The sequence below is a fragment of the Zootermopsis nevadensis genome, unplaced genomic scaffold (assembly GCF_977971745.1).
Source record: "Zootermopsis nevadensis isolate Lab colony 2312 unplaced genomic scaffold, Znev_1.0 Znev_ptg000022l, whole genome shotgun sequence".
In the NCBI taxonomy this organism is placed as follows: Eukaryota; Metazoa; Arthropoda; class Insecta; order Blattodea; family Termopsidae; genus Zootermopsis; species Zootermopsis nevadensis.
The window spans coordinates 2111621-2132331 of record NW_028259154.1 but is presented as its reverse complement, the minus strand read 5'-3'; the positions used below and the strand labels follow the sequence as shown (position 1 = coordinate 2132331).

The 20711-nt window shown below is 40.2% G+C and overlaps 1 protein-coding gene across 2 annotated transcripts; it reads left to right on the top strand.

Moving 5' to 3' along the window:
- The first annotated feature begins 1298 nt into the window (after window positions 1–1298).
- Window positions 1299–20208, top strand: LOC147872937 (tetratricopeptide repeat protein 27-like). 2 transcript variants are annotated; one of them, XM_087353242.1, is made up of 14 exons: window positions 1299–1438; window positions 1808–1874; window positions 4839–4952; window positions 5653–5871; window positions 6023–6196; window positions 6643–6795; window positions 7229–7390; window positions 9184–9336; window positions 11393–11591; window positions 11775–11875; window positions 14826–14912; window positions 18622–18691; window positions 19189–19313; window positions 20077–20208. In XM_087353242.1, exons 2-13 carry the CDS (start codon window positions 1860–1862, stop codon window positions 19248–19250), a joined length of 1509 nt encoding a protein of 502 aa, XP_087209368.1. In that variant the 5' UTR covers window positions 1299–1438; window positions 1808–1859; the 3' UTR covers window positions 19251–19313; window positions 20077–20208. The 2 variants fall into 2 exon arrangements, with proteins under 2 accessions (XP_087209368.1, XP_087209367.1); XM_087353241.1 differs by lacking the exon at window positions 20077–20208 and having other exon boundaries at window positions 18622–18814; window positions 19189–19315.
- The last annotated feature ends 503 nt before the right edge of the window (window positions 20209–20711 follow it).

Below are 20711 nucleotides of genomic sequence, written 5' to 3'. Positions count from 1 at the left end.
AACTACACCGTCCAATGTAATTTTATACTTATTATATGCATCATTCAGCCAAGTCACTTGCATTATCACACACGTGCCCTTACATAAGATGTATTATGACTGACGCACGGAACTGAAAATTCCGCGGTGTTTCACTTGGTACAGACGCTACCAGTTTTTAAGAAGACTAGGCTTAGGCTGAGTTATCAGTGACGTACATGATTCACGTAAGGCAGTACCAGTTCCCAGACACATGCACCAGGTACACTTTCCAACGAAGTGCAGGATTCACCTAAGACACTACCACTTGGAAGGGAAAGCAGGGCTACATATAGCGACGACGTACGAGATTCAGAGAAGACAGTATGACGTCTGAGACGGGTACATTGAGGAATGTCGTACTAGTTAGTTGCGTAATTCACATAATACACTACCACTTGTAAATCAGGGCAGAGGCAGAGTTAGGAATAACGTACGAGATTCACCCCCCCCCCCCCAGACTGTGTGTACTACTATTACTTGGAAGACTGATTGTGTACTTAAGCAATGACTTGCGTGATACATACATACACACACACACACATATAATTATATAAATATATATAATGTAAGTATGCTACATGGACGTGAAAATAAAATATATGTATATATTTTATGTATGTTTATGGAGTTTCTATTAATGTGTATATATTTATAAATAAATAAATGGAGTAGAAGAGGAGATAAAAATGACGTATTTATTTTTCTAGTGCGAAAGCGTATTTTAAGGGGTTATTGTAAAATTGAAAGTGTATTTAAAATGTAAATAAGGGTGATTGATATTAACACTCTTTTTCTTCAGTGCAGATATCATATAGTTCCAATTCACGATCTGTTGTAGTCCTCTGTGGCGTAGTGGTTAGCGTGCTTGCTTGTGGTTGCAAGGGTCGGTGGATCGAAACCTAGCCAGGTAGACTTTTTTAAAGTTAATATAGATAGATGAGTTTAGTATTAATTTAAATTCGTCAGTTATTCGATTGTAAGATATCAGGAAGTTTTAAATTGCGGTATGTCAAGAGCCTTCGTGGCGCAGTGATTAGCGCGTGCTTGCCTGTGGATGCAAGGGTCGGTGGTTCGAAACCCGGCCAGGTAGAGTTTTTTAAAGTTAATATAGATGAGTTTAGTATATTAATTTAAATTTGTCAGTTATTCTTCGTCTGCTGCGAGCACTGCAGTTTTGTTTGAAATTGCATGTCTTTGTGGCATGATGGCAACACTGAAGGAAAGAAAAACCATTTCCTTGTAACACTAAATGAACTTATCACAGTTATTTTGCACTACTTTGATATTATAATGAATTGTTTCAGGATTTGAGACTTAATAATGAAGTAAGATTGGATAAGATCAAATTCTCAAATGAAACGGATGGTGAATTTCCAACCCTGCATCCCCTGGAGCAAGCTGTTGTCCTGGGAATTTTGTAAGCACATGTCCGAACAGAAGTTTTGAAAGTTTAAATGGCATCATGCAGACAAGTAGCGCTGTTGTATTGCGAGTGTGTCCACTTTCAAGCTGCTACTACTACTACTACTACTACTATGGCGTAACAGCCCAAAATCGAGCCCTAGCCTCCTCACTTTCAAGCACCCACATTTTTAAATTGATAAATGTTTTCCTCAGAAAAGTTAGTTTGGACCAGAGAAACATGAATTAACAGTTCTCAAGTAAGTGGTGTAGCTAGCAAAACAAACTGGGTGTCATCTGGGGTCAGCATTTTTATGATTCTAATTGCCAACATTTTTGTGTCACCTCCCATGAAGGGCTGTGAGGACTGTTTTTGTTTTTGCAGTGTGCAAACCCTGAAGTCTCAACCCAAAGACAAACTGGCAGATGAAGAATTGATGCCGTACTTAATGGTAAGAGACAATTGAGTTTATTTCCGAGGTTATAAATCTGAAATGTTAACGTTGATGTTTCAATTGATTCATTGACTCTCAGGGTATTTAATAACACTGCTTTATCTGAAGAAGATAAAATTATTATTGTCTGTCTCCATGCAACAAATAGATATTACAAGCTCTAGCATTCAATTACATGTCTAAGTATTTAATTTTTTTACTAAGCGATCTGTTTCGGACGTACGGTCCGTCATCGGGCGTCAGGTAATTGTCTGCGCGACTATGTTGTGCCTTGATTGTGGTATAGTAGCGTAAAACATGTGTCTGAAACCTTGTGAAAACGTAACATTTTTATCTTTGTTATGCAGTACCGCACATAAGTCGTGTCCTATTGACTGGCTGAATTCAAATTATGGTTAATAGTGTGCGACATGAGTGTATGTTAAAATAAGTTAATATAAAAATATGAACAGTTAAAACTTCATCATTTGTATATTCTACCATATTAAGATCATGGTTAAGAATTGTATCACATTATGAATCGTTGAAGCGCGTCACTGTGTCGTAATACAACACAGCACCACATATCATAAAATACTTTGACGTCAACAACAGTAACATATGATTACATGTTACTTCCTTCTGATTAAGCTGTTTGATATTTGAAAATCCTTAAATTACGTCTTGTTTTCACTGGCGGTCTCAGGCAGCCAGCAAACAGGAGTTTGGTCGCAAGGCTGAAGATGGCACATGACCTTAGGCTTGGTGGTTTGTTGTGGGCGCCTAAAGTTTAAAAAAATATTACAGGAATTTTTTTTGACTAGCCAAGCAACTAGTCCCTTCTCAAGAAGGACTCTCCTCCACGGGGTTAGTTTCCACTACCAACTTGAATGTTTGAATAGCCTTTTTTAAGTGGAGTTGTTATGATTAATTGATTAACATGAAAATACTGGGACACTCACAGGGTTTTGCTGTATTTGTATCTCCTCCCAAGCGTCTACATGGCATGTAGCAGGACAGATTCTTTATTTATTGTGAAAGTTACTGATAGTGGTATTTTACAGTTAGTATGATTTTTTTTTCTTTGTGCGTTGTCCTGTGTCTACGAATAGAACATTACGTTTCAGGAGCTGGGTCTTTTCATGCCTTCATTGCCTACTTAGTTGGGCCCATTAGAGAGTCCTAATGCCAATCCAGTCAGAGGGATTAGTTCTCTAATACGAGGCGCGTCCCAAAAGTAAGTTTCCCACTCGTCCCACAGCTAGCAAACCTTATATTGAGCGAAGCGACTGTGCGTACGTGATAGAGCAATGACGTAGCATGGCGCATGCACTAACGGTACTTCCCGCGTTCTCACAGTAGCATCGTTGCAGCTGTTGAAGGTGGAGGTTCTTATTCCAGCTCCTGCCGACTGTGAAGTGCGGTCAGTGATAAAGTTTTTGAATGCACAGAGCATAGCGCCGATCGAAATTCATCGTCAGCTGTGCCGGGTCTATGGGCCTAACGTTATGAGCAAGCAGATGGTGCGTCGCTGGTGCAGACAATTTTCAGCGACGGGCCATTCAGAACAAGCGGCGCGGGATGCTTAGTGCCGGTATTGTCTTCCTGCACGATAACGCTAGGCCGCACACGGCTCGACGGACAGCAAGTCTCCTGCAGGAGTTCAGCTGGGAGGTGTTTAATCATTCACCCTACAGCCCGGACCTCGCTCCCAGTGATTTCCATCTTTTCCTACACCTCAAGAAATTCCTGTCCGGTCAGCGTCAGCGTTTTGAGAATGACAGAGAGGCGGAGATGGTTGTCACACAGTGGTTCCAATCCCAGGCGGCAGACTTCTACGACACAGGTGGTCCCACGGTATGACAAATGTCTCAATTCCGGTGGCGAATATGTTGAAAAATAGCTGGACACTTGCTGTATCTGTTGCAATAAATATTTCCATGAAATTGTGTTTTGTTTCTGTAAACGGCCTCAGGGAAACTTACTTTTGGGACGCGCCTCGTAGAAAGCTGTGAAATTATGCCATTTTAGAATTTTATTGTCATTAGCAATACGAATCTTTCCATCCGCATTGTATAAAGGTACAAAAAGGCAACAGACAGGTGACGTATTTTGTCTCAGTGCACTTTTTGTGATGTGTAAATGTTGATATGTGAGGTTAGTGTCTATTACAGAATGCGAATTAGTTTGAGGATGAAGATGGCTGTTTTCTGGGTTGTCATGCTGTGTAGTCTGGTAGAAGTTTACCAACATTTATTTATGCTCACTGCTGTGACAACCTCAAATCCTACTTGGTTCTCAGATGCCCAAATAGACTGGTTTAGTAAAATTGTGTCGAAGAGCTCTCTCATTTAAAACCAACGAGATAACTCAAATGAACATATCACATGTAGTAGTTACAGTGGCAGTATATGGGGTTAAAACCGCTTGTCTCCCTAACATATATATGTCCGTACTCTTTTTGTATGTGCCTCGTGCTAATTCCAAATGTGTTCAGCAACAAAATAATAGTCTATTGTGGTGCATGTATGTAATGTCACTAGTAATGTTGATTGTACCAAGAAATAAACAGAAATATTTTAATATGGCTCAGACTGAAGTGGGAAGCGCCTGCCTTCAGAATGTACACACAGGAAAGATTTAATCTCTTCATGAAGACTCTTGACATTAACATCACAGATATGGCGGGCATCATTACTTCTCTAATTAGTGAAGCACTGCATATAGCAGTGGTGCTAATGCCTAAAAATGCATGAATTAAATTATGATTAAAACAGATTTTGAGAGTATATTAGAAGTTCTATATACATTGTAAACACAAGAACTTATAGCTTACATAAAGATAAAAACAGCCTCCTATTTCTTTGAGCCTTGAACTCTGTGCGAGACCACCTTGGCACTTTTATTTTTTGGGCTGCGACTGATTGATACGTATGTCGCATAAACTGTTGGTCATTTTTAAGTGATTAATGTCTCTTACAGTGTCTCTTGTCTCACCCCGTTCTGTGGAGTTTGCAGATGTCAGCTCTGCTCCAACGTTGCCGTCTTGAAGGCCACAATTCTCGCACTGTAGAGAGAGCCATGATGCAAACGGAGGTAGGTGGTTATGTTTCCTACTTGTTCTTTATTTATTTTACAGTCAGATGGGTGTAACCTTCCGTCCATCTTTTAAGTTCTCGCTAGGTTATTGGGTACGGACTGAAGTATGTTTAATGGCTTCTGGAACTTGTGTAATCTGATTAGGCTCTTGACACTGAGTCATAGTGGAATGGCCGTTAACATTGGTGGTAGAAGCGTAAAGCAGTAATACGTACAGAGCTGGACTGATTTTAGCAATTTCAGTTTGCTTAGTAATTAATGTGCAGTGTTACAGAATGCCAAGTAGTTTAAGTCAGGTAACATTTTATGTTTTCTTTTTCAACAGTCTGTTGTAATTTAAGAAGTTATAAGTATTAAATTATTCTTAGTTTATTTGAGAGCACTTTTCGACGAGTTAGAACTCACGAAAGATTACTGGCGTTGTAAAAGAACTATTAAAATGAGCAAGTGTACAATGCATACTCATGTATGTACTGACTAACAAGAGCATATGCATTGTGATGTAAGAGTACGCATGCTAGCAGTGGTCACAAACACAAACAGCAGTTCTTTTGCCACTCTTATCCAATCTTGTGTTGTAGGCTGTTCATATTCTTCACTGCAACTGCCTAGTTTGTCTAGTAGTTGAACTGGTGGTGCAGACCAGCCGTAATTACGGACTCTTACTGTGGTTTCCATTATAGTCTGTTTATTGCAGGAGTTAGTGCAGTGCTTCACTAAAAGGAATCCGCATGCCGGACTGAGACATCATTACATTTTTTGTTCACATCTACCACCTCACTGGAAGGTTGAAACTGAACTGGCAGATCTGTTAGTTTCCCTTGGGGTTGTGAAGAGTGCTTTGGACATCTTCCTACGACTTCAACTCTGGGAAAAAGTTATCATGTGCTACAACCTGTTGAACCTTAGGCATAAGGTAAAACAGAACAGACATTTCTGTCAGAGGCTGTGTAAAGTTCTTTGTATTATCTTTTAAAGAATTTATATGTCTTTGCTTGAGAAATTTTGCAGTTACCAAGTTTTTTGTGAGGTGTTAGATCTGATGGAGTCTCATGTGTGTATTTCAGGCTGCAGAAATAATACAGAAAGAACTACACAAGAAGGAGACCGTGACATTGTGGTGCTTGATGGGAGATGCTACAGATGATCCGCTGTGCTATGAGAAGGCGTGGGAGTTGTCAGGCCACAAGAGTGGGCGCGCTCAGCGGCACTGGGCATTGTACTACTTTAACAAGAAGAAGGTAGCTCATATTCTCGCTTATGTTTGCATTTATCTACGAAGTACTGGCTATTGAAATGCATCTCAAACGAAGTACGTACTGTGTTATTCCAAGTAAGGCATCTCTTATATGATTGTAGCCAGGAAGGACTGCTTCCGTTTTCTCTTTGCTGTTCCTTTGTAAGTAGGCAACATAAAAGAAGCTTATTTTGAAATGGTCACAGACAACTGTTTTGGAACAGATAATGAATGTGTTCTCCTTATTCAGCAAACTCGGAGACGAGAAATTAGTTTGGGACCAGTTTTGAATTTAAACTCTAATACTTAAACAGCGCCTGTAACAGAACATATGACCTGGTCTCTGACAAAATAATGATGGTGATGAATCACACTGCGTCGTGAAATGCACAGAATATTTTTTACAGAATGCATCACTTCCTCCCATTTAATGGATTATTTGTGTTTCAGTATGCTGAAAGCATTCCTCACCTTCAGGAGTCGCTTGCCATCAATAGTCTGCAGCTTTCTCTCTGGTATTTCCTGGGGTTTGCTGCTCTGGTCCAAGAGAATTGGTCCCTCTGTGCCACAGCTTATCAGCGATATTGTGCACTTGATCCTGAGGTATAATTCTTATCCTTAATTCAACTTTAGCCGAAAAACTACCAGGTTGTCCCACCTACCTCTGCGTTCTCGAATAATTCTTTAATTTTAACATATGCCAAAAAAATTCAAATAAAATGTTTGCAGTGTCTTATGGGGAAAATATTGATAAATAAAATGCAAACTCACAAAATCCACATGAGTGTTGAAGTTTGTTTTGTGTAGTTCCAGATGAAGTGGCGGAGTGCCTCCCTCTACATATTTGCATGTTCTCGGACATGAAGACTCGGATGGTACTGCTTAGTTGCATTAGTTTCGTGGCTGGTGAAAAAGTTTATTAACCCTTAGACTCTACCACACTGTGTGAAGTTAAATGAAATGTCAGAGAAACATTTTTGGGGCGCGTTATGTTTAACTTTCCAGTTGAAGCAGTTGAATCGTGATCATGTTTCAGAGTTTTGAAGCCTGGAACAACCTGTCTAAAGCATATTCGAAGATGGACCAAAAGTTCCGAGCATGGATGGCACTGCAGGAATCTCTCAAGTGGAACTATGAGAACTGGCATATTTGGGAAAATTACATATTTGCGAGCACTAGCATCGGCAAGTTCCACGAGGTACGTCATCTTCGAAGTTCGCTTAAGATTTATCGGCTGTTCAGGCTGTAAGTCAGAAGAAGTGGCTGAACTATTTTAAGTTCTTAGTCCAGCATCATTCTGCGGTGTCACCACAAACACCTTGAGATATCTGGCTTTTTTGGCTGAGATATGGATTTGGTATTTTCTGCGTAAAAGCACGAGTGCCAGTCACCACACTTTGGCATCAGTAACATATGATTCTTTGTAGAAGTAAAAAATTGTCTGACACTACATCAATTTCGATGGTTAACTGATTTTTTTTTTTTTTTTTTTATAAGTATCTTGATTTATTATATTGCTGTTTCTCCTTCCTCTTCCTCCTCCTTAAGTTATTTTGCATAGGAGCCTTGCATTTTATCTACCGTCCTCCAGTGTCCTCGCCTCTCTGTATCTCACTTAACTTTGTCTGTCCATCTTGTTCTTCTTCCACTCATCGTCATATCCAATATTTCTTGTATTCTATTCACACCCACTCATTTAACATGTTTGGACCATCTCAGTCCTCTGTTTCCTCCATCTTGAGCTGTCACCCAACACACATTTCTAATCTGATCTCTCCTAGTTTTTTCCGCTATTGTTCTCAGGAATTTCATTTCAACTGCTTGCAATTTACATTCCACTCTCATAGTACACGTCCATGGCTCAGTTCAAGATTTGTAGTGTCTTTTTAAAATACATGTGTATTGTACTGTACTGTACTGAATAAAATTCAGTACAGTGGATTCCTCTTCTGTAGTTCTCCAAGGGACCATGCAATACGAACTTCTTAAGCTGGAAAACATCTTAAAAGTGCAGTCTTAGGCATATCCTTTGTATAAAACTGTGTCCTGGGACCCTCCCAGCCTCTTGTCCATTGTGTACCAGGGTCCTTTCGCAGGGGTAAAGTGGGGCTGGTGTGTGACGCTGACCGCTTTCCCCTGTCTAGTGCTGAGGTTCAGAATGAATAGGAGCTATACCTCCTTTCCTTCTAAACGCCTACATGCCGTGGAGCAGGACAGCTTTTCTTTTTCTTTCTTTCTTTCTTTTTTCCTCCCATCTTCAATGCTCCTAAAGAAAATTTTTTTGTTGCCACATACGATTTAGATTAATTTTCACTGGAAGGAAATCTGAAGTATCTTCGCAGAATTGCTTCCCTTCGGCAGGCCAAAACTGATCTTCCGCCACTCTAAATATATACAGTCGCTTATCAAGGAATTTAATGATAATCACAATCAAAGTCTACTGTTTATCAGTCATCTTAGGTGCTTATTTACATTGTAACTTTACTTTAGGTTTGCGTTTTAATTAGCCTAACTAGTTAAAGGGGTATTCCAATTTTAATAATAATAATGTTGTACAGCACTCCTATCCCATTGTAGGGGCCCTTTCCTATTTTTTCTCCAGGATAAGACGAATGCAAAATATCTGATAGTGTTTGATCTGTTATGTTGGATGTTGTATATAATGTAGGGAGATTTTTTTGCTTTTAAAATTCATAAATTTAGTCATTTATCATCCTTTCCTGAGGGAGGCTTTTTACAGGAATCACAATATAATCTTTCTAGATTTCCAGATGTCTTCCTGAGCTGCTTCCTCATCTGGCTAAATTGAGGGTGGGGCGTTTTCCTGTTACCTCGTTCCTTCAACATATTCATTTGTTCTGATTTTGTCTGTTGTCATTCCAAATTGAGAACAATACAAACAACGAAACTGTTTGTTAATGGATGTTCACCATATTCTTTATAATTTCAGGATCATGTCGTTTGGTCAATTTCTGTCATGCTCTTCCTCAGGTGATACAGGCTTACAACAGGGTCCTGGACCTAAAAGAGAAGCATGTTGACACGCTGGTGCTGGAAATACTAGTAGATGGTGTCTGCAGCTCAGAAGCTCAAGGGGACTTGAAAAAGAAGGCTGAGCAGTTGTTCACTCGACTTACACAACAGGTAAGTTTATTGTCATAGAAAAAATATTTGAGGTAAAGATTGCGCCCTCTTCTTTCTAGCTGTGATAACGCTGTGAAAGTAATGTGATTTGGAAAGAACTTGAACATACCAGCTAGAGGAATGGCCCATTGCAAACAGTCGACAGATATATATCAGTATGTGTCGTGCGTAAGTTATATCTTGTCTGAGAGTAAGTTGCAACCCATCCCTTACTCTTAGGTTGAATACAACGCATAGCGAAGTCATATAGTCCAGCGGTTTGCAATCTGCAACCCATAGATGTGTTTTGTGTAAAAGTTTATAATTTATTCAACACATGTTGTGGATCAAGAAATTTGTGTTAAAAATCTAATGATTCTGGCCAAATAAGTAAAAACGTTCTTAAATATCTTGATGAACAGGTTAAAACTTTGGCCTGTTTAATTAGTTATGTAGAGTGAAAACTGAACAGAATTTAAAAAATAAAGAAATAAGATATAATTTCACAGTAAATTTTAAATAATATACAGAGTGTGACAATTAAGTTCCTGAAATGCATTCGTATTTGTCGCATCTAGTAGTGAGTAAGCGACATGTTATGAAATGTCTGTCTGTGGTTGTTTCTTGTGTGTCGGTGAAGCAAATGAGGCAGTTGTAGCGAAGCAGTGGCAGAGTTACGCAAGTGTTTGTTTTTGTCCCGACAGAAAATTGAGTGATAGGTTGTAGGAGCAACGTATTAACACAAAGTTTTTGTTCAAAGTTACACAAAAGCACAAGAGAAACTCTGCAGATGTTAACATAGGCTTATGGTGTTGACGCTGTGAAAAAGTTGAGCAGCATAAAAAGTTTAAAGAGGTTCAGGAAGGCACATATGTTAGGAGCTCAAGTGAAGATTGTGCCCCCCCCCCCCCAACCCACATGGGCATTGTTCACTTCATTTTTTTTTTAATAATGTTGAACAGTCAACCAGCACATTATTATTTGGAAATATTGGCAGGGTTACGTGAGGTTTTTCTTCAGAGAAGACTGATGCGTCTTATGGCTATTCCCAAAACTAAAATAACACTGAAGGGCCACAGATTTTCAGAAATTGCCAACATTCAGGGAAATGTGATGGCCATCCTGAAGAGCATTCTAGAAGATAAATTCCAGAAATGTTTTGAACAGCAGAAACACTGACTCACTACTAATATAGGTAGCCCTCGATTTACGCCAAGGATGCTTTCCTGGATGAACCGGCATAAATTGAAACTCTTTTATAATGTAAATCAATGTGAAGTCAATGACATGCGTTCCCAGCACCCAAACATTGACGAGTAATATAATGGCATTACATTTAAAGCCCTGAAATAACGTAAATAAAATAAAGGGAATTTAAAAAATATATTTTATGCACTTACAATCGGCAATTTGTTGGTCCCCGCGATTGACTGCGATTCTTTCATGTGATGGATGTGTACAATCATCTCTGCTGTTATGCGATAGTTGCATTCATGTAAGACGCCGACCTATAGAAAGTCGCGTAGTAAAAATAACCCCAGTACCTCCGCAGAGTTTAAATTAATCCTTTGAAAGTTTAAAGCGAAAGGAATGAAATTGCATAATAGCAAACTCGCATATGCAAAAGTTTGCATTTCACAAAGAACTTTTACTGATTCATCGATCTCATTGGAGCAAATTCACGTTAACGAAACATACGCAATTGCAGAGATGACTGTATTTATAATTTTTATTCAAAATGAGCAATGTCAGAATTACGATTTAGTATACGAATCAGTACGAGAAACATTGTAAAACGTTATAAATAATAGTATTTTTTTTTTATTATTATTATTTACTTTTTGACTTGCTGGTTTCAAAATCGGCGTTATTCTGAATCGGCACAAATCGAGGGCTACCTGTACTTTGAAGGTGACAGCACCTGTTCCTGGATATTGTACAGATATCTGGGCTCTGGCTCAGTGGGATTATGATGATAGGATGACAGGTCATGATGAATAGCACACGTGGACATCCTTGCCCACTATGTACTCCCTGAACCGTGGTTGACTTTACTTAATTGTGAATTATATTTCAGGTGAGGAATAATGTAAAGTTGTGGCAGCTGTTTGCGAAGCTGACGCTGACTAACATTGACAATGAAACGTATGATGAACTGGAGAAAGTCGTGTCTTACCTGCACAAAGCATTCTGGAGTGCCATCCAGGACTCAGGCTTTGAGAAGGATATCAAGGATACTTTGGGCACCATGCAGATAACTTCTCAGTTGATTGATGGTGAGTCTTCTAAATTCACTTCAGTTCAGCCATCTAAAACCAAAATGCGTTAGCTTTTACTAAACAGAAGAAATCGTCTTTCGAGAATGTGCGTAGAGATTTCCACGTGCATTCATCAGTGTCGTTGAATTTTAGGGCCACTGTGTGCTGCAGTTCTGTAACAACGTTGCTTTCTTTCCACAGCCACGTTACTGTGCTGCAGTAAGTGCCCAAGACCAGAGAAGACGGCGCAGATGCTGGCCTCAGCAAAGCTCTGTCTTCAGACCCTTATAGCAAGAATCAAGGTACTTACTAAGCTGCCTTATTTTCATACATGTAGAGGGACTTAGCCGGTCGTAGTGGCCGCGTGGTCTGAGGCGTTATCCTCGTGCGCCTGGCCGCTGCAACGGGGGTGTGAGTCCCACTAAGGCATGGATGTTTGTCCGTCCTCCTCTTCCAGTCTGGTGGGTTAAGACTGGCCACAGAAGGCAAGGCGAAACCACCGTGGTACTTTCACATGAGAGCCACGACGGTCAGGCTACGACCATAGACGATTAAAAAAAAGGGACTTAATCTCTAATATTTAATGCTTGAGTTCAGTTAAACATGTTTTACATACCTATTGAACATTTGCTTTCATGTGACTAATCGTGTTATGTAAGGACAGACAGACTTATGGTGCCATCATGTCCATGATCTAATAACTTATGAACCATTTTATACGGGATTTGAGGTTTTCACGGTGGTGAGTCTGAAAATTGCTGTCTTCTGGGTTGTTGCGCCATGTAGTACGGTAGATGTCCACCAACGTTTCAGAGGTCAATGCTGCCTCCATCATCAGGGCGATGATCGTGCAGAAGACAGCAATCTTAAGCCATTTTATAGATTTTAATGAAACGTTATATGAATATCCTACCAATAGAGATCATATTTGTATGTTTTAACTTCATTGTCATCATTATCACTTCAGGGTCTTGTAGTATTTCCTGTTCTGGCTTCAGCCTCCCATAACAAGATGTCAACCCAAATACCTTCTTCCCTTTGGTATTCTTCCAGAGCTGATTGTCTGAGGATGTTCTACCTGTTAGATTTTGGAACCTTTTGTTTTCTCTTCTATTGACAGTATATTTTAATTCCTCTTTTATCTCGACGTCCTTGACTGACTGTGAAAGCTTCATTCTTCCACCACGATCCTTATTATCATCCTCCTTTGTCACTGCCCATTCTTCACAGTCGTACAGTGGCACCAGAACTGCCACAGGTTTTTAGAACTACTTATTTTCTTTTTATTTCCTGTCATTACTAATATCAACGTGACCATGTGAGTAGATCTTCACGAAATATGTTAGTAATCCTTTCTATATGTTGAAAATTACAAAAATGTAAGCAGATTATAACTTGAAGTTGTATTTGGCAAATTTAGGTGTTTATGAATGTAAATTACGTGCAGAAGGGGATCGCTAAATTATGTATTCATTAATTTATAATTCTTCAAAGTCTTAGCATATAGATTGAAGCGTCTGGAATAAAGTGTATCAGTTTAACCACATAAATGGAAAATATGATATATCCACACCCACTGTTCATAATTAATCTGACAAACTGTGTAATGTCTGCTGTTGATACAGCATCATTAAATAATCAAGAAGATCGATTAATATCCAGTCCAGTGCAAAGAGAGACAGAATTTATTCTTCTTCTTTGATATTTTCTGCGAAAGTGAACAAACATCTTTTTTCTTAAACATTGTCGTTAGCTAATTAGCTCAACCGGTAAATACGTGATGTGTACCAGCTGGCACCTTAGGAGATGTACATTTGTAGGAAACACTTTTAACAAAACTTACAGAAGTTGATGCATAATATGCAGTGATGGCAAATTTGCCATGATTTGATTTTTATTACATGAAATACTGGAAGGATACTGTCATAGGTTGGCAAACATGAGAAAATAAAACAGTAATAATATAAATATCTTAAATGTTACAACATTTAGCTGAAACAGTTGAATTGATGATATCAGCGCACGTTTATCGAAGACTGTAGGTTAGGTTATGACATCACAGATAATATTATCTTTCCACCTCACTAGTTCAAGCATCTGTCACATTATCGGAATTTAAAATGTATGACTTTTGAGTACTCGTCAATGGCATGTGCATTCCAAATTTAACGAAAATTGGTCTAGCCATTGTGAAGTTGTTATATGCATATGGACGATGTCATCGTCATGTTGGTATTACTGACTGCAGAAAATTGAAAAGCATGAGTTTGTTATAGTGCAACATAGTTTAAACAGGAAATTGAAAACTTTTAACAAACCAGCTGTTTGGATGGGATTGTTTTAGTAGTATTCTGGGAATAAATGCAGTTTCATTTTGCGTAGTCTGCTAAAATTGTGGCTCCTTTAACGTAATGTCTTGTCACATCACATAATTTGGGGTGCAGTCTCCTCCCAAAAAAGAATAACTTTGGTATTAGAACATCTTTAGTTCTTCACTGGGACTCAGACCCAGAACAGTTTTTTATATCTGAGCTACAGAAACCATCTTTATCAGGTCTCTGACCCAGGACAGATTTTTAGAGTTCTTCTTGCAATCTCGTCACCAAAATAACTTCAGTCATGTCACCTTTCTTCTGTCGTACTTAGTTCCCAGGCTGCAGAAGCCACCCTCCCCAGGACTTGAACCCAGGACACCCACCGTTCTAAAATCTCCTGTTTCCTAGGCATATGCATGCCAAGTTTGTTGTAAATTGGTTTATCCATAAATGAGCTATAAGAAAAAACATACATATATACCCACAATTTAACGTTTCAGAGGTCCGTGCTCATTGTTCTGATGATAGAGGCAGCAAGTACCAGGCTACATGTTGCTGCAACCCATAAACAGCCATCTTCAGATCATTCTAGTTCATGCCCTCATATCCTAAAGGTCAATTTCTGTATCACTGAGGAGTTTCATGATTTTTCTCAGTCTCTTTAGATTACTGCCAGGATAGTGCACTTCAAATGGGGCCGTGACCAGTTCCTTCCACATCCTTTCCAATTCATCATTCACTATCATCCTGTGATTCAGTAAAAACAGTCTGAGATACTGAAAACTTCACTACGTAAATGAAAAAATAAATAATTTTTATGTCCTGACCACGTCTCGCTAGTGGTCTCTTCTCGTAAAGCATTATGGTCAAAATATTATATACATTTCTCGTCTCCCTCATTTGAACTGTTAATGCTTACTTTGCCTCAATTTTGCAGCGATTTTATCCCAGTCTTCTGTCGAGAGAAGAATGTCAGGATGAGATGGCGGTGCGCCTGAAGGCTCTTGAAACCAAACTAGAAGAGGTGAGTGTGGAATTGCAGAAGCAGAAAGGCGCTTTGTAATGGCTTAACATTCCTGCATCGTGTCTGTGAAATACATCATTTTAATTAACCCTTATGCTGTAATCTTATAATTAATTATGAATTACACTTAAAACAACATTTTCGGCGTTTGTGAGACAATTATGAACAATTTGAAATTATTTCTTGGCGGATGGCAGCACTGTGCAGACCAACATGAATTATTTTATATATATTTCTTAGAGAAAAGTCGAATAGTGCAGCAATAAAACTGTTCCATTTTGTAAGCGCTAAGATATCTCAGTGAGATTTGTGACTGGTCGGTGTTCAGTTCCCAGTAGGAAGGACGATTGTCCTCATTACCAGCTGTGGGACTGCCCGAGCCTCCCGTTCAGTGGTTCCTAACAAGAAATCGATTCACGATGCTTGACCACTCATTTTAAGTTAACCGCTTGTTTGAGGATTTCAACCTGTAACTGTCTGACAAATTTTGTGCTGAAATAATTTTACCCTGCATACCGTTGAGATAATTAATATTATTCATACACTTGAAACACTAAATGCTTTTTCCGTTAATTTATATCTTCTTGACGCACCAAAATCATCTATATTATTACAATTTGGGCAATTTTCACCGACAACTTTTCAGCCAGAATCAGCTGGAAGTCTAGCCTCTCACTCGATCGCTTTATCGCTCTCTCTCTCTTTGTTTGCTTTCCAGCTCCATTGATCGATCCCACCCACCCAGACTCTACTACTCCCTGGTTTGCTCATTCTCTCAAGCTCACTCCTGCATTTCTCACTCGATCCCTCGCTCATTGCCGAGCTCATTTGCTCCATGACTTACTAATTTCCCCTCACTATCACACCTTCAATCCATCAGTCTCTCACTCACACACTCGATGGCTTCCTGACACCTATGATCTCTCCCTCCCTCCGTCCTTCCTTCACTCGCGCACTCACCCATTTTCACTAATCCACTCACCAAATCCCTCAATCGCTCACTCCCTCGGCCATCGATAACTCGATACTTTGTTCCCTCGCCCATTCACAACCTCACCTCTTCTTTCACTCGGTTACACTCTCCCTCACCGTCTCATTCACCCAATCACTCTGTTACTACTGCCTCACTCCCCCACATTCGTCCTTCGTTCTTGCCATCCCCCCGCGAGCTTTCCAACTTCCTCGATCCTTCGCTCCTTTACCCGAGACCTCCACAACTCTTTCCACCGCTCAATCAATCAGTCACTCACCCACTGTACCACCTGCACATTCCGATCCTTCTCACTCATTCCCCACTTATTCAGTAACAAACTAATTCATAAACTGAAGCCCTGAATCAGTCACTTACTCACCCAAACAATTCCTCATTCCTCACTCGCTATTCACTTAGTTCCCTATATCGCTTACTCACTCCCACTCTGCCTCCTTCCTGGTCTCAGCCTCCACAGCTTCTGCCGGGAACGGTCTCTGTAGGGCCCGGCACCTATTGGATACGGTACAACCCCGGTAACTGTCGGTCCAGTCCAATCCGAAGCTGGTCTCCAACGAATCCTGTCTGCATTAGGCCTGGTGTCTACTGGTCCCGGTCTCTGCCGGGTATGGTGTACCAAAAGTAGGTTTTGCCACACCTGGTCTCTGCGAGGGCCGCTTCTGTTCGGGGCCTCTCTCGGCAGGGGTCGGTCTCCGCCGGGCCAGTCTTTGCAGCGCACGGTCTCTGCATGACATGGGCTATGCCTGGGATGCCGAAAGCGCAGCCCAGTTTACGACAGCCCTGCTACCGACCGGACGACATCCCTACTGAACCTGATTTTGACGTATTTGCTGGACACGATCGTTATTGCACCTGGTCCCTTCTTTACCGGCCTGTTCTCACCAAGGTAAATGTAGGAAAATGTCCAAAAAGCACACAAAACTAAAAAGATTTGAAATATTTCGACTACAAAATTTTTTCAAAAAAAATCGAAATTTTTGATTTTGTGCACTTTTCAGACAATTTCCAGCATTTTTTGATCTTTTGAAAAATTTGTAAATTTTCAAAATTTTACAAAACTCTCGGCCTCTATCTCATCCGGTTGGTGACTGCCTCGGCATCTGCAGCAACCGGCCTCAGCAGGACTCGGTGTGTGACTGACCTTGTCTCTGCCCGTCTCGGCCTTACGTGGCGTCCGCCGCACGTGGGTTTCTCAGAGTCGGCATTGTCAGAGACCGTGTGAACCACAGAAACCGTTCGTCAGAGACTACGTCAGAAACAGTCCAACAGAGACCGGTTCTGCAAGGCATCAGGTGGAAAGAATTTTCAAAATTTTCGGAAAACCAAAAAATACTGGAAATTGTCTGAAAAGCGCACAAAACCAAAAAAGTTTGTATTAAGTGTTGATTGCTGCATGTGCCAAAATGAAGTCTGACGAAGGTAAGTTCGTGTTCTTAAGTACGGTTACCGGGGGACTTGGTCATTGGGTGTGTTATAGATGCTCGTGAAGTACAACCTGGTGGCAGAGAGGCTGTGTAGTGGGGACATATGCAATAATCGTTTAATAGTGTTTCGTGCTAAGTTCATTGAGCTGTAGTTTACGAAATACCACCTGTTTTCATAAATGATGGAAGATATTTAGGTTATGGAAATGTTTGGTAGTTGGTGTCTTATAGGTGATGTTGGTCTGACTTTTCAAATGACGCAGCTGGCGAGTCGTCTCCGACCTTCCGCAAATTTAGTTGTAAGAAATTATCGAGCAGGGATAATGTCGCTGCTGAATTTGCGTGATGTCTTGACTGCCAACATGAAATGTGACGAGGATAAGTTCTTGTTGGAAAGGACGTGTACGATTTCACTGGGTGATTTATAGGTAGACCTGCAGGTATTCAAGATTTGTTTCTGGTATCGATCTGAGCAGGGTGTCAGGTTGCTCGGTGCAGTAACAATCCGGTGACAGAGAGGTTGTGTGATAAATGTGCGCTAGGATGTAGGCGATCTAGTGGCGAATTGTGGGTTACTTGTTTCATAGTGCTTCGTGCTAAGTTGATTGAGCTGTAGTTTATTGGGTGTGGTTGGATTCATAAATTATTTTAAGATTTTATAGGTTATGGAAGTGTTTGGTAGTTGGTTTCTTATAGGCGAAGTTGGTAGGCTCGTTTCACCTTCATTTTTTTCTTTAGTTCCTTCCAATTTTAAGTGAGAAGATGTCACTACGATCTGTGGAGTGGTATTTCAGCCAGCATTTCAATCGGCAGTGCAGTGGAGTGTGCGAGTTGGGACATCAACTTCATCCATTTTGACGTTAGATGGTAGAAGAGTTCGTCAGGGTGGGCATGTAACGATCATCGAATATCGCTAGTTCAGCGGTGACGCGATGTGTTCGCTGTTTTTTTAGATGTTGCCGTCCCTGCGTATGAGGAAAATGGCGATTTCTGCGGTTGGCGTGATAGTGGGATGCATTCTGAGTCTAGTGCAGATTTACTCACACACACACACACACATATATATATATATATATATTTTGAGAAGTCGTCCAAGTTAATTTGATGTTATTTGAATTGATGTGTGTCATCTTTCCCCTGTGTGAAGGACGTAAAGTGGGAAATATTTTGGTTACATGGAAGGTCGGTTTAGTTGGCCAGTTGTTTATTAATGAGGTGTAGAGTGCCTTCGTAGGAAGAATTAATACTGGTCTCTCAATGCGGATGTTTATTTCGGTATTTGGTTTTGTTTCAGGTAGGCGTGAATGCAAGCATATGGGATAGTATAGCCGTTACGCAGTTTCGAGTCCATCATTACTACGAAGGTAGCAAGACTTTGCACCGGGAGCTGACATTACCATTATGCATGATGGACACAATTGATCAGGCTATGCGGTTGGGATGACCCACAGACACGTGTTGGCAGCCTCAGGTTTTGTGACTTGCATGTGGAAATTCAGTAGCTGTTGATTTAAATTTGTGCAAGAGCTTATCGCAGTGAAGAAGCTAGAAGTAAGCAGCTAGGGTTACAGGTTGTAATGTTGGTTATGTGGCCACCGCACCACAGTTGCACACTTTTGATTCCTAGTGACCAAGTATGGGGTGTTCGTAGCATGCCTCACAATGCCACATGGAAGACCTCAGGCCCTCGTGCGATAACCTTGCTTTCCGAGGAGGTGTACGGTTATAGATTTAGTGTGAGTGCCTTGTCTGTCTGAAAGAGGAGTTTGAGATCAGGGGATGTGCTGAATGGCAACTTTCATGTGAACTGGTATCACGGTGTCACACGAAGACATGGCAGACCAATTTGTCTGAATATCAGTGTTTCAGAAGATCAGTTGTGTGCGTGATGGGGAAGCAGCTTTTTTGGAGTTGGAGATGTGAAGAACGAGACAGAACGAAGCACCTGGAGTGTTTGTGACTTGGATAAGGAATTGCATTATTCAGGTATGTTAGAGAGTAGAGTTTCTTTGCATTCCATAGATCCTTCTTAGGACTAATCCAAAGGATGCAGAACAAGTCATTTCATACAGTAAACATAAACTTCAGGACTTCATTCAATATACGTAAACCTCAGTACTTTTGACACAATTGAAGGACATGTTTCACATGTGAATGTACATAACCTTCAGATTCTGCAATACAGGTATTAAAAAAATTACAAATTAATATACATAAACCTCAGAATTTTAAATAAAAATACAAAACCACTTTAAATATAGATTATAGATATACATAAAACTGAAGAAATTTCAGCAGAGGTGAAATAATCTGCAGAATGGAAAGAGTGAGTGAAGAGGTGACCTCTCAATGCACGCTTGAACACCTTTAAATCATTTAGAGTTTTAATTGTTGGTGCAAGATCATTAAATAACTTGATACGCGTATAGTACGTTTCTTTTTGACGTTTATTGGGGTTAGCATAGATTATACAAAAATTATATGCTTGTAGTTAATTTTTATTTCAGTGTTGTTGAGATTTGTCAAACTTGTTTCCGCTTGCAAAATAAAAGTCTAGGTGTCCATGAAACCCAAAGGTTCTGGAAATAAATATGACATGCGCCCTGATGTGGAGAAAAGGTGTTTAGAGTATTACAGTAATTGCAGTACTTGAAAGTTACTGTAACTAAAACATTTTACTTCCCTTACCAGTGAATCTGGCCTGCGTTGTCACTCGTTATAACTTGAAACTGTTGCTTGTGTTTTCCAGGTCGTGGAGACAGCATCTAGTGCTCTGAAGTCAAGCACGACGGATCCGTTCTACCGTCGTCAGTGCTGGGAAATAATTTGCTGTTTCTTGGTGGCATCCCTGAATTTTAATGATGACAAGAATAGAGTGCAGCAGCTTTTCTCCTGTCCAAGGTATATAAGAGCAGTTGGAGGCAGAAGAATATTGTCAAACTAACCTCATTCTTGATATTAAAATAGTGTACAAAATAAAAGATGTTTTTCCAGCCTGATGGTACTAACATGACATAACAGATTGTTAATCACTGGCTTTTCTTCGCAGAATTGTAAGCGAGTCCCAAGGCAGTCTATGAGGCACTGATATAGATTTTTCTCTGAGCACCCAGAGCTCATTATTTACTGGTACAGTGAGCCCGTTAGAGGCTGTATCACAATTAGTTTGTGTTTAGTATCCTGCCAGTACCAGGAGGCTTCTACAAGTAATGTATTTCTTTGTCATATCATAAAACCAGATTTCCCATTTGCTCTGTGCCTCTTACATCAGTTGCTGATTTAGGAAGCAGCTACTGCATTGGCCACTGTTGTGACCATTGAACATTAGGATGTGAGTGTAATTATCTTTACTCATTGTGATTCGCTGTTGCAGTTTTGATGATC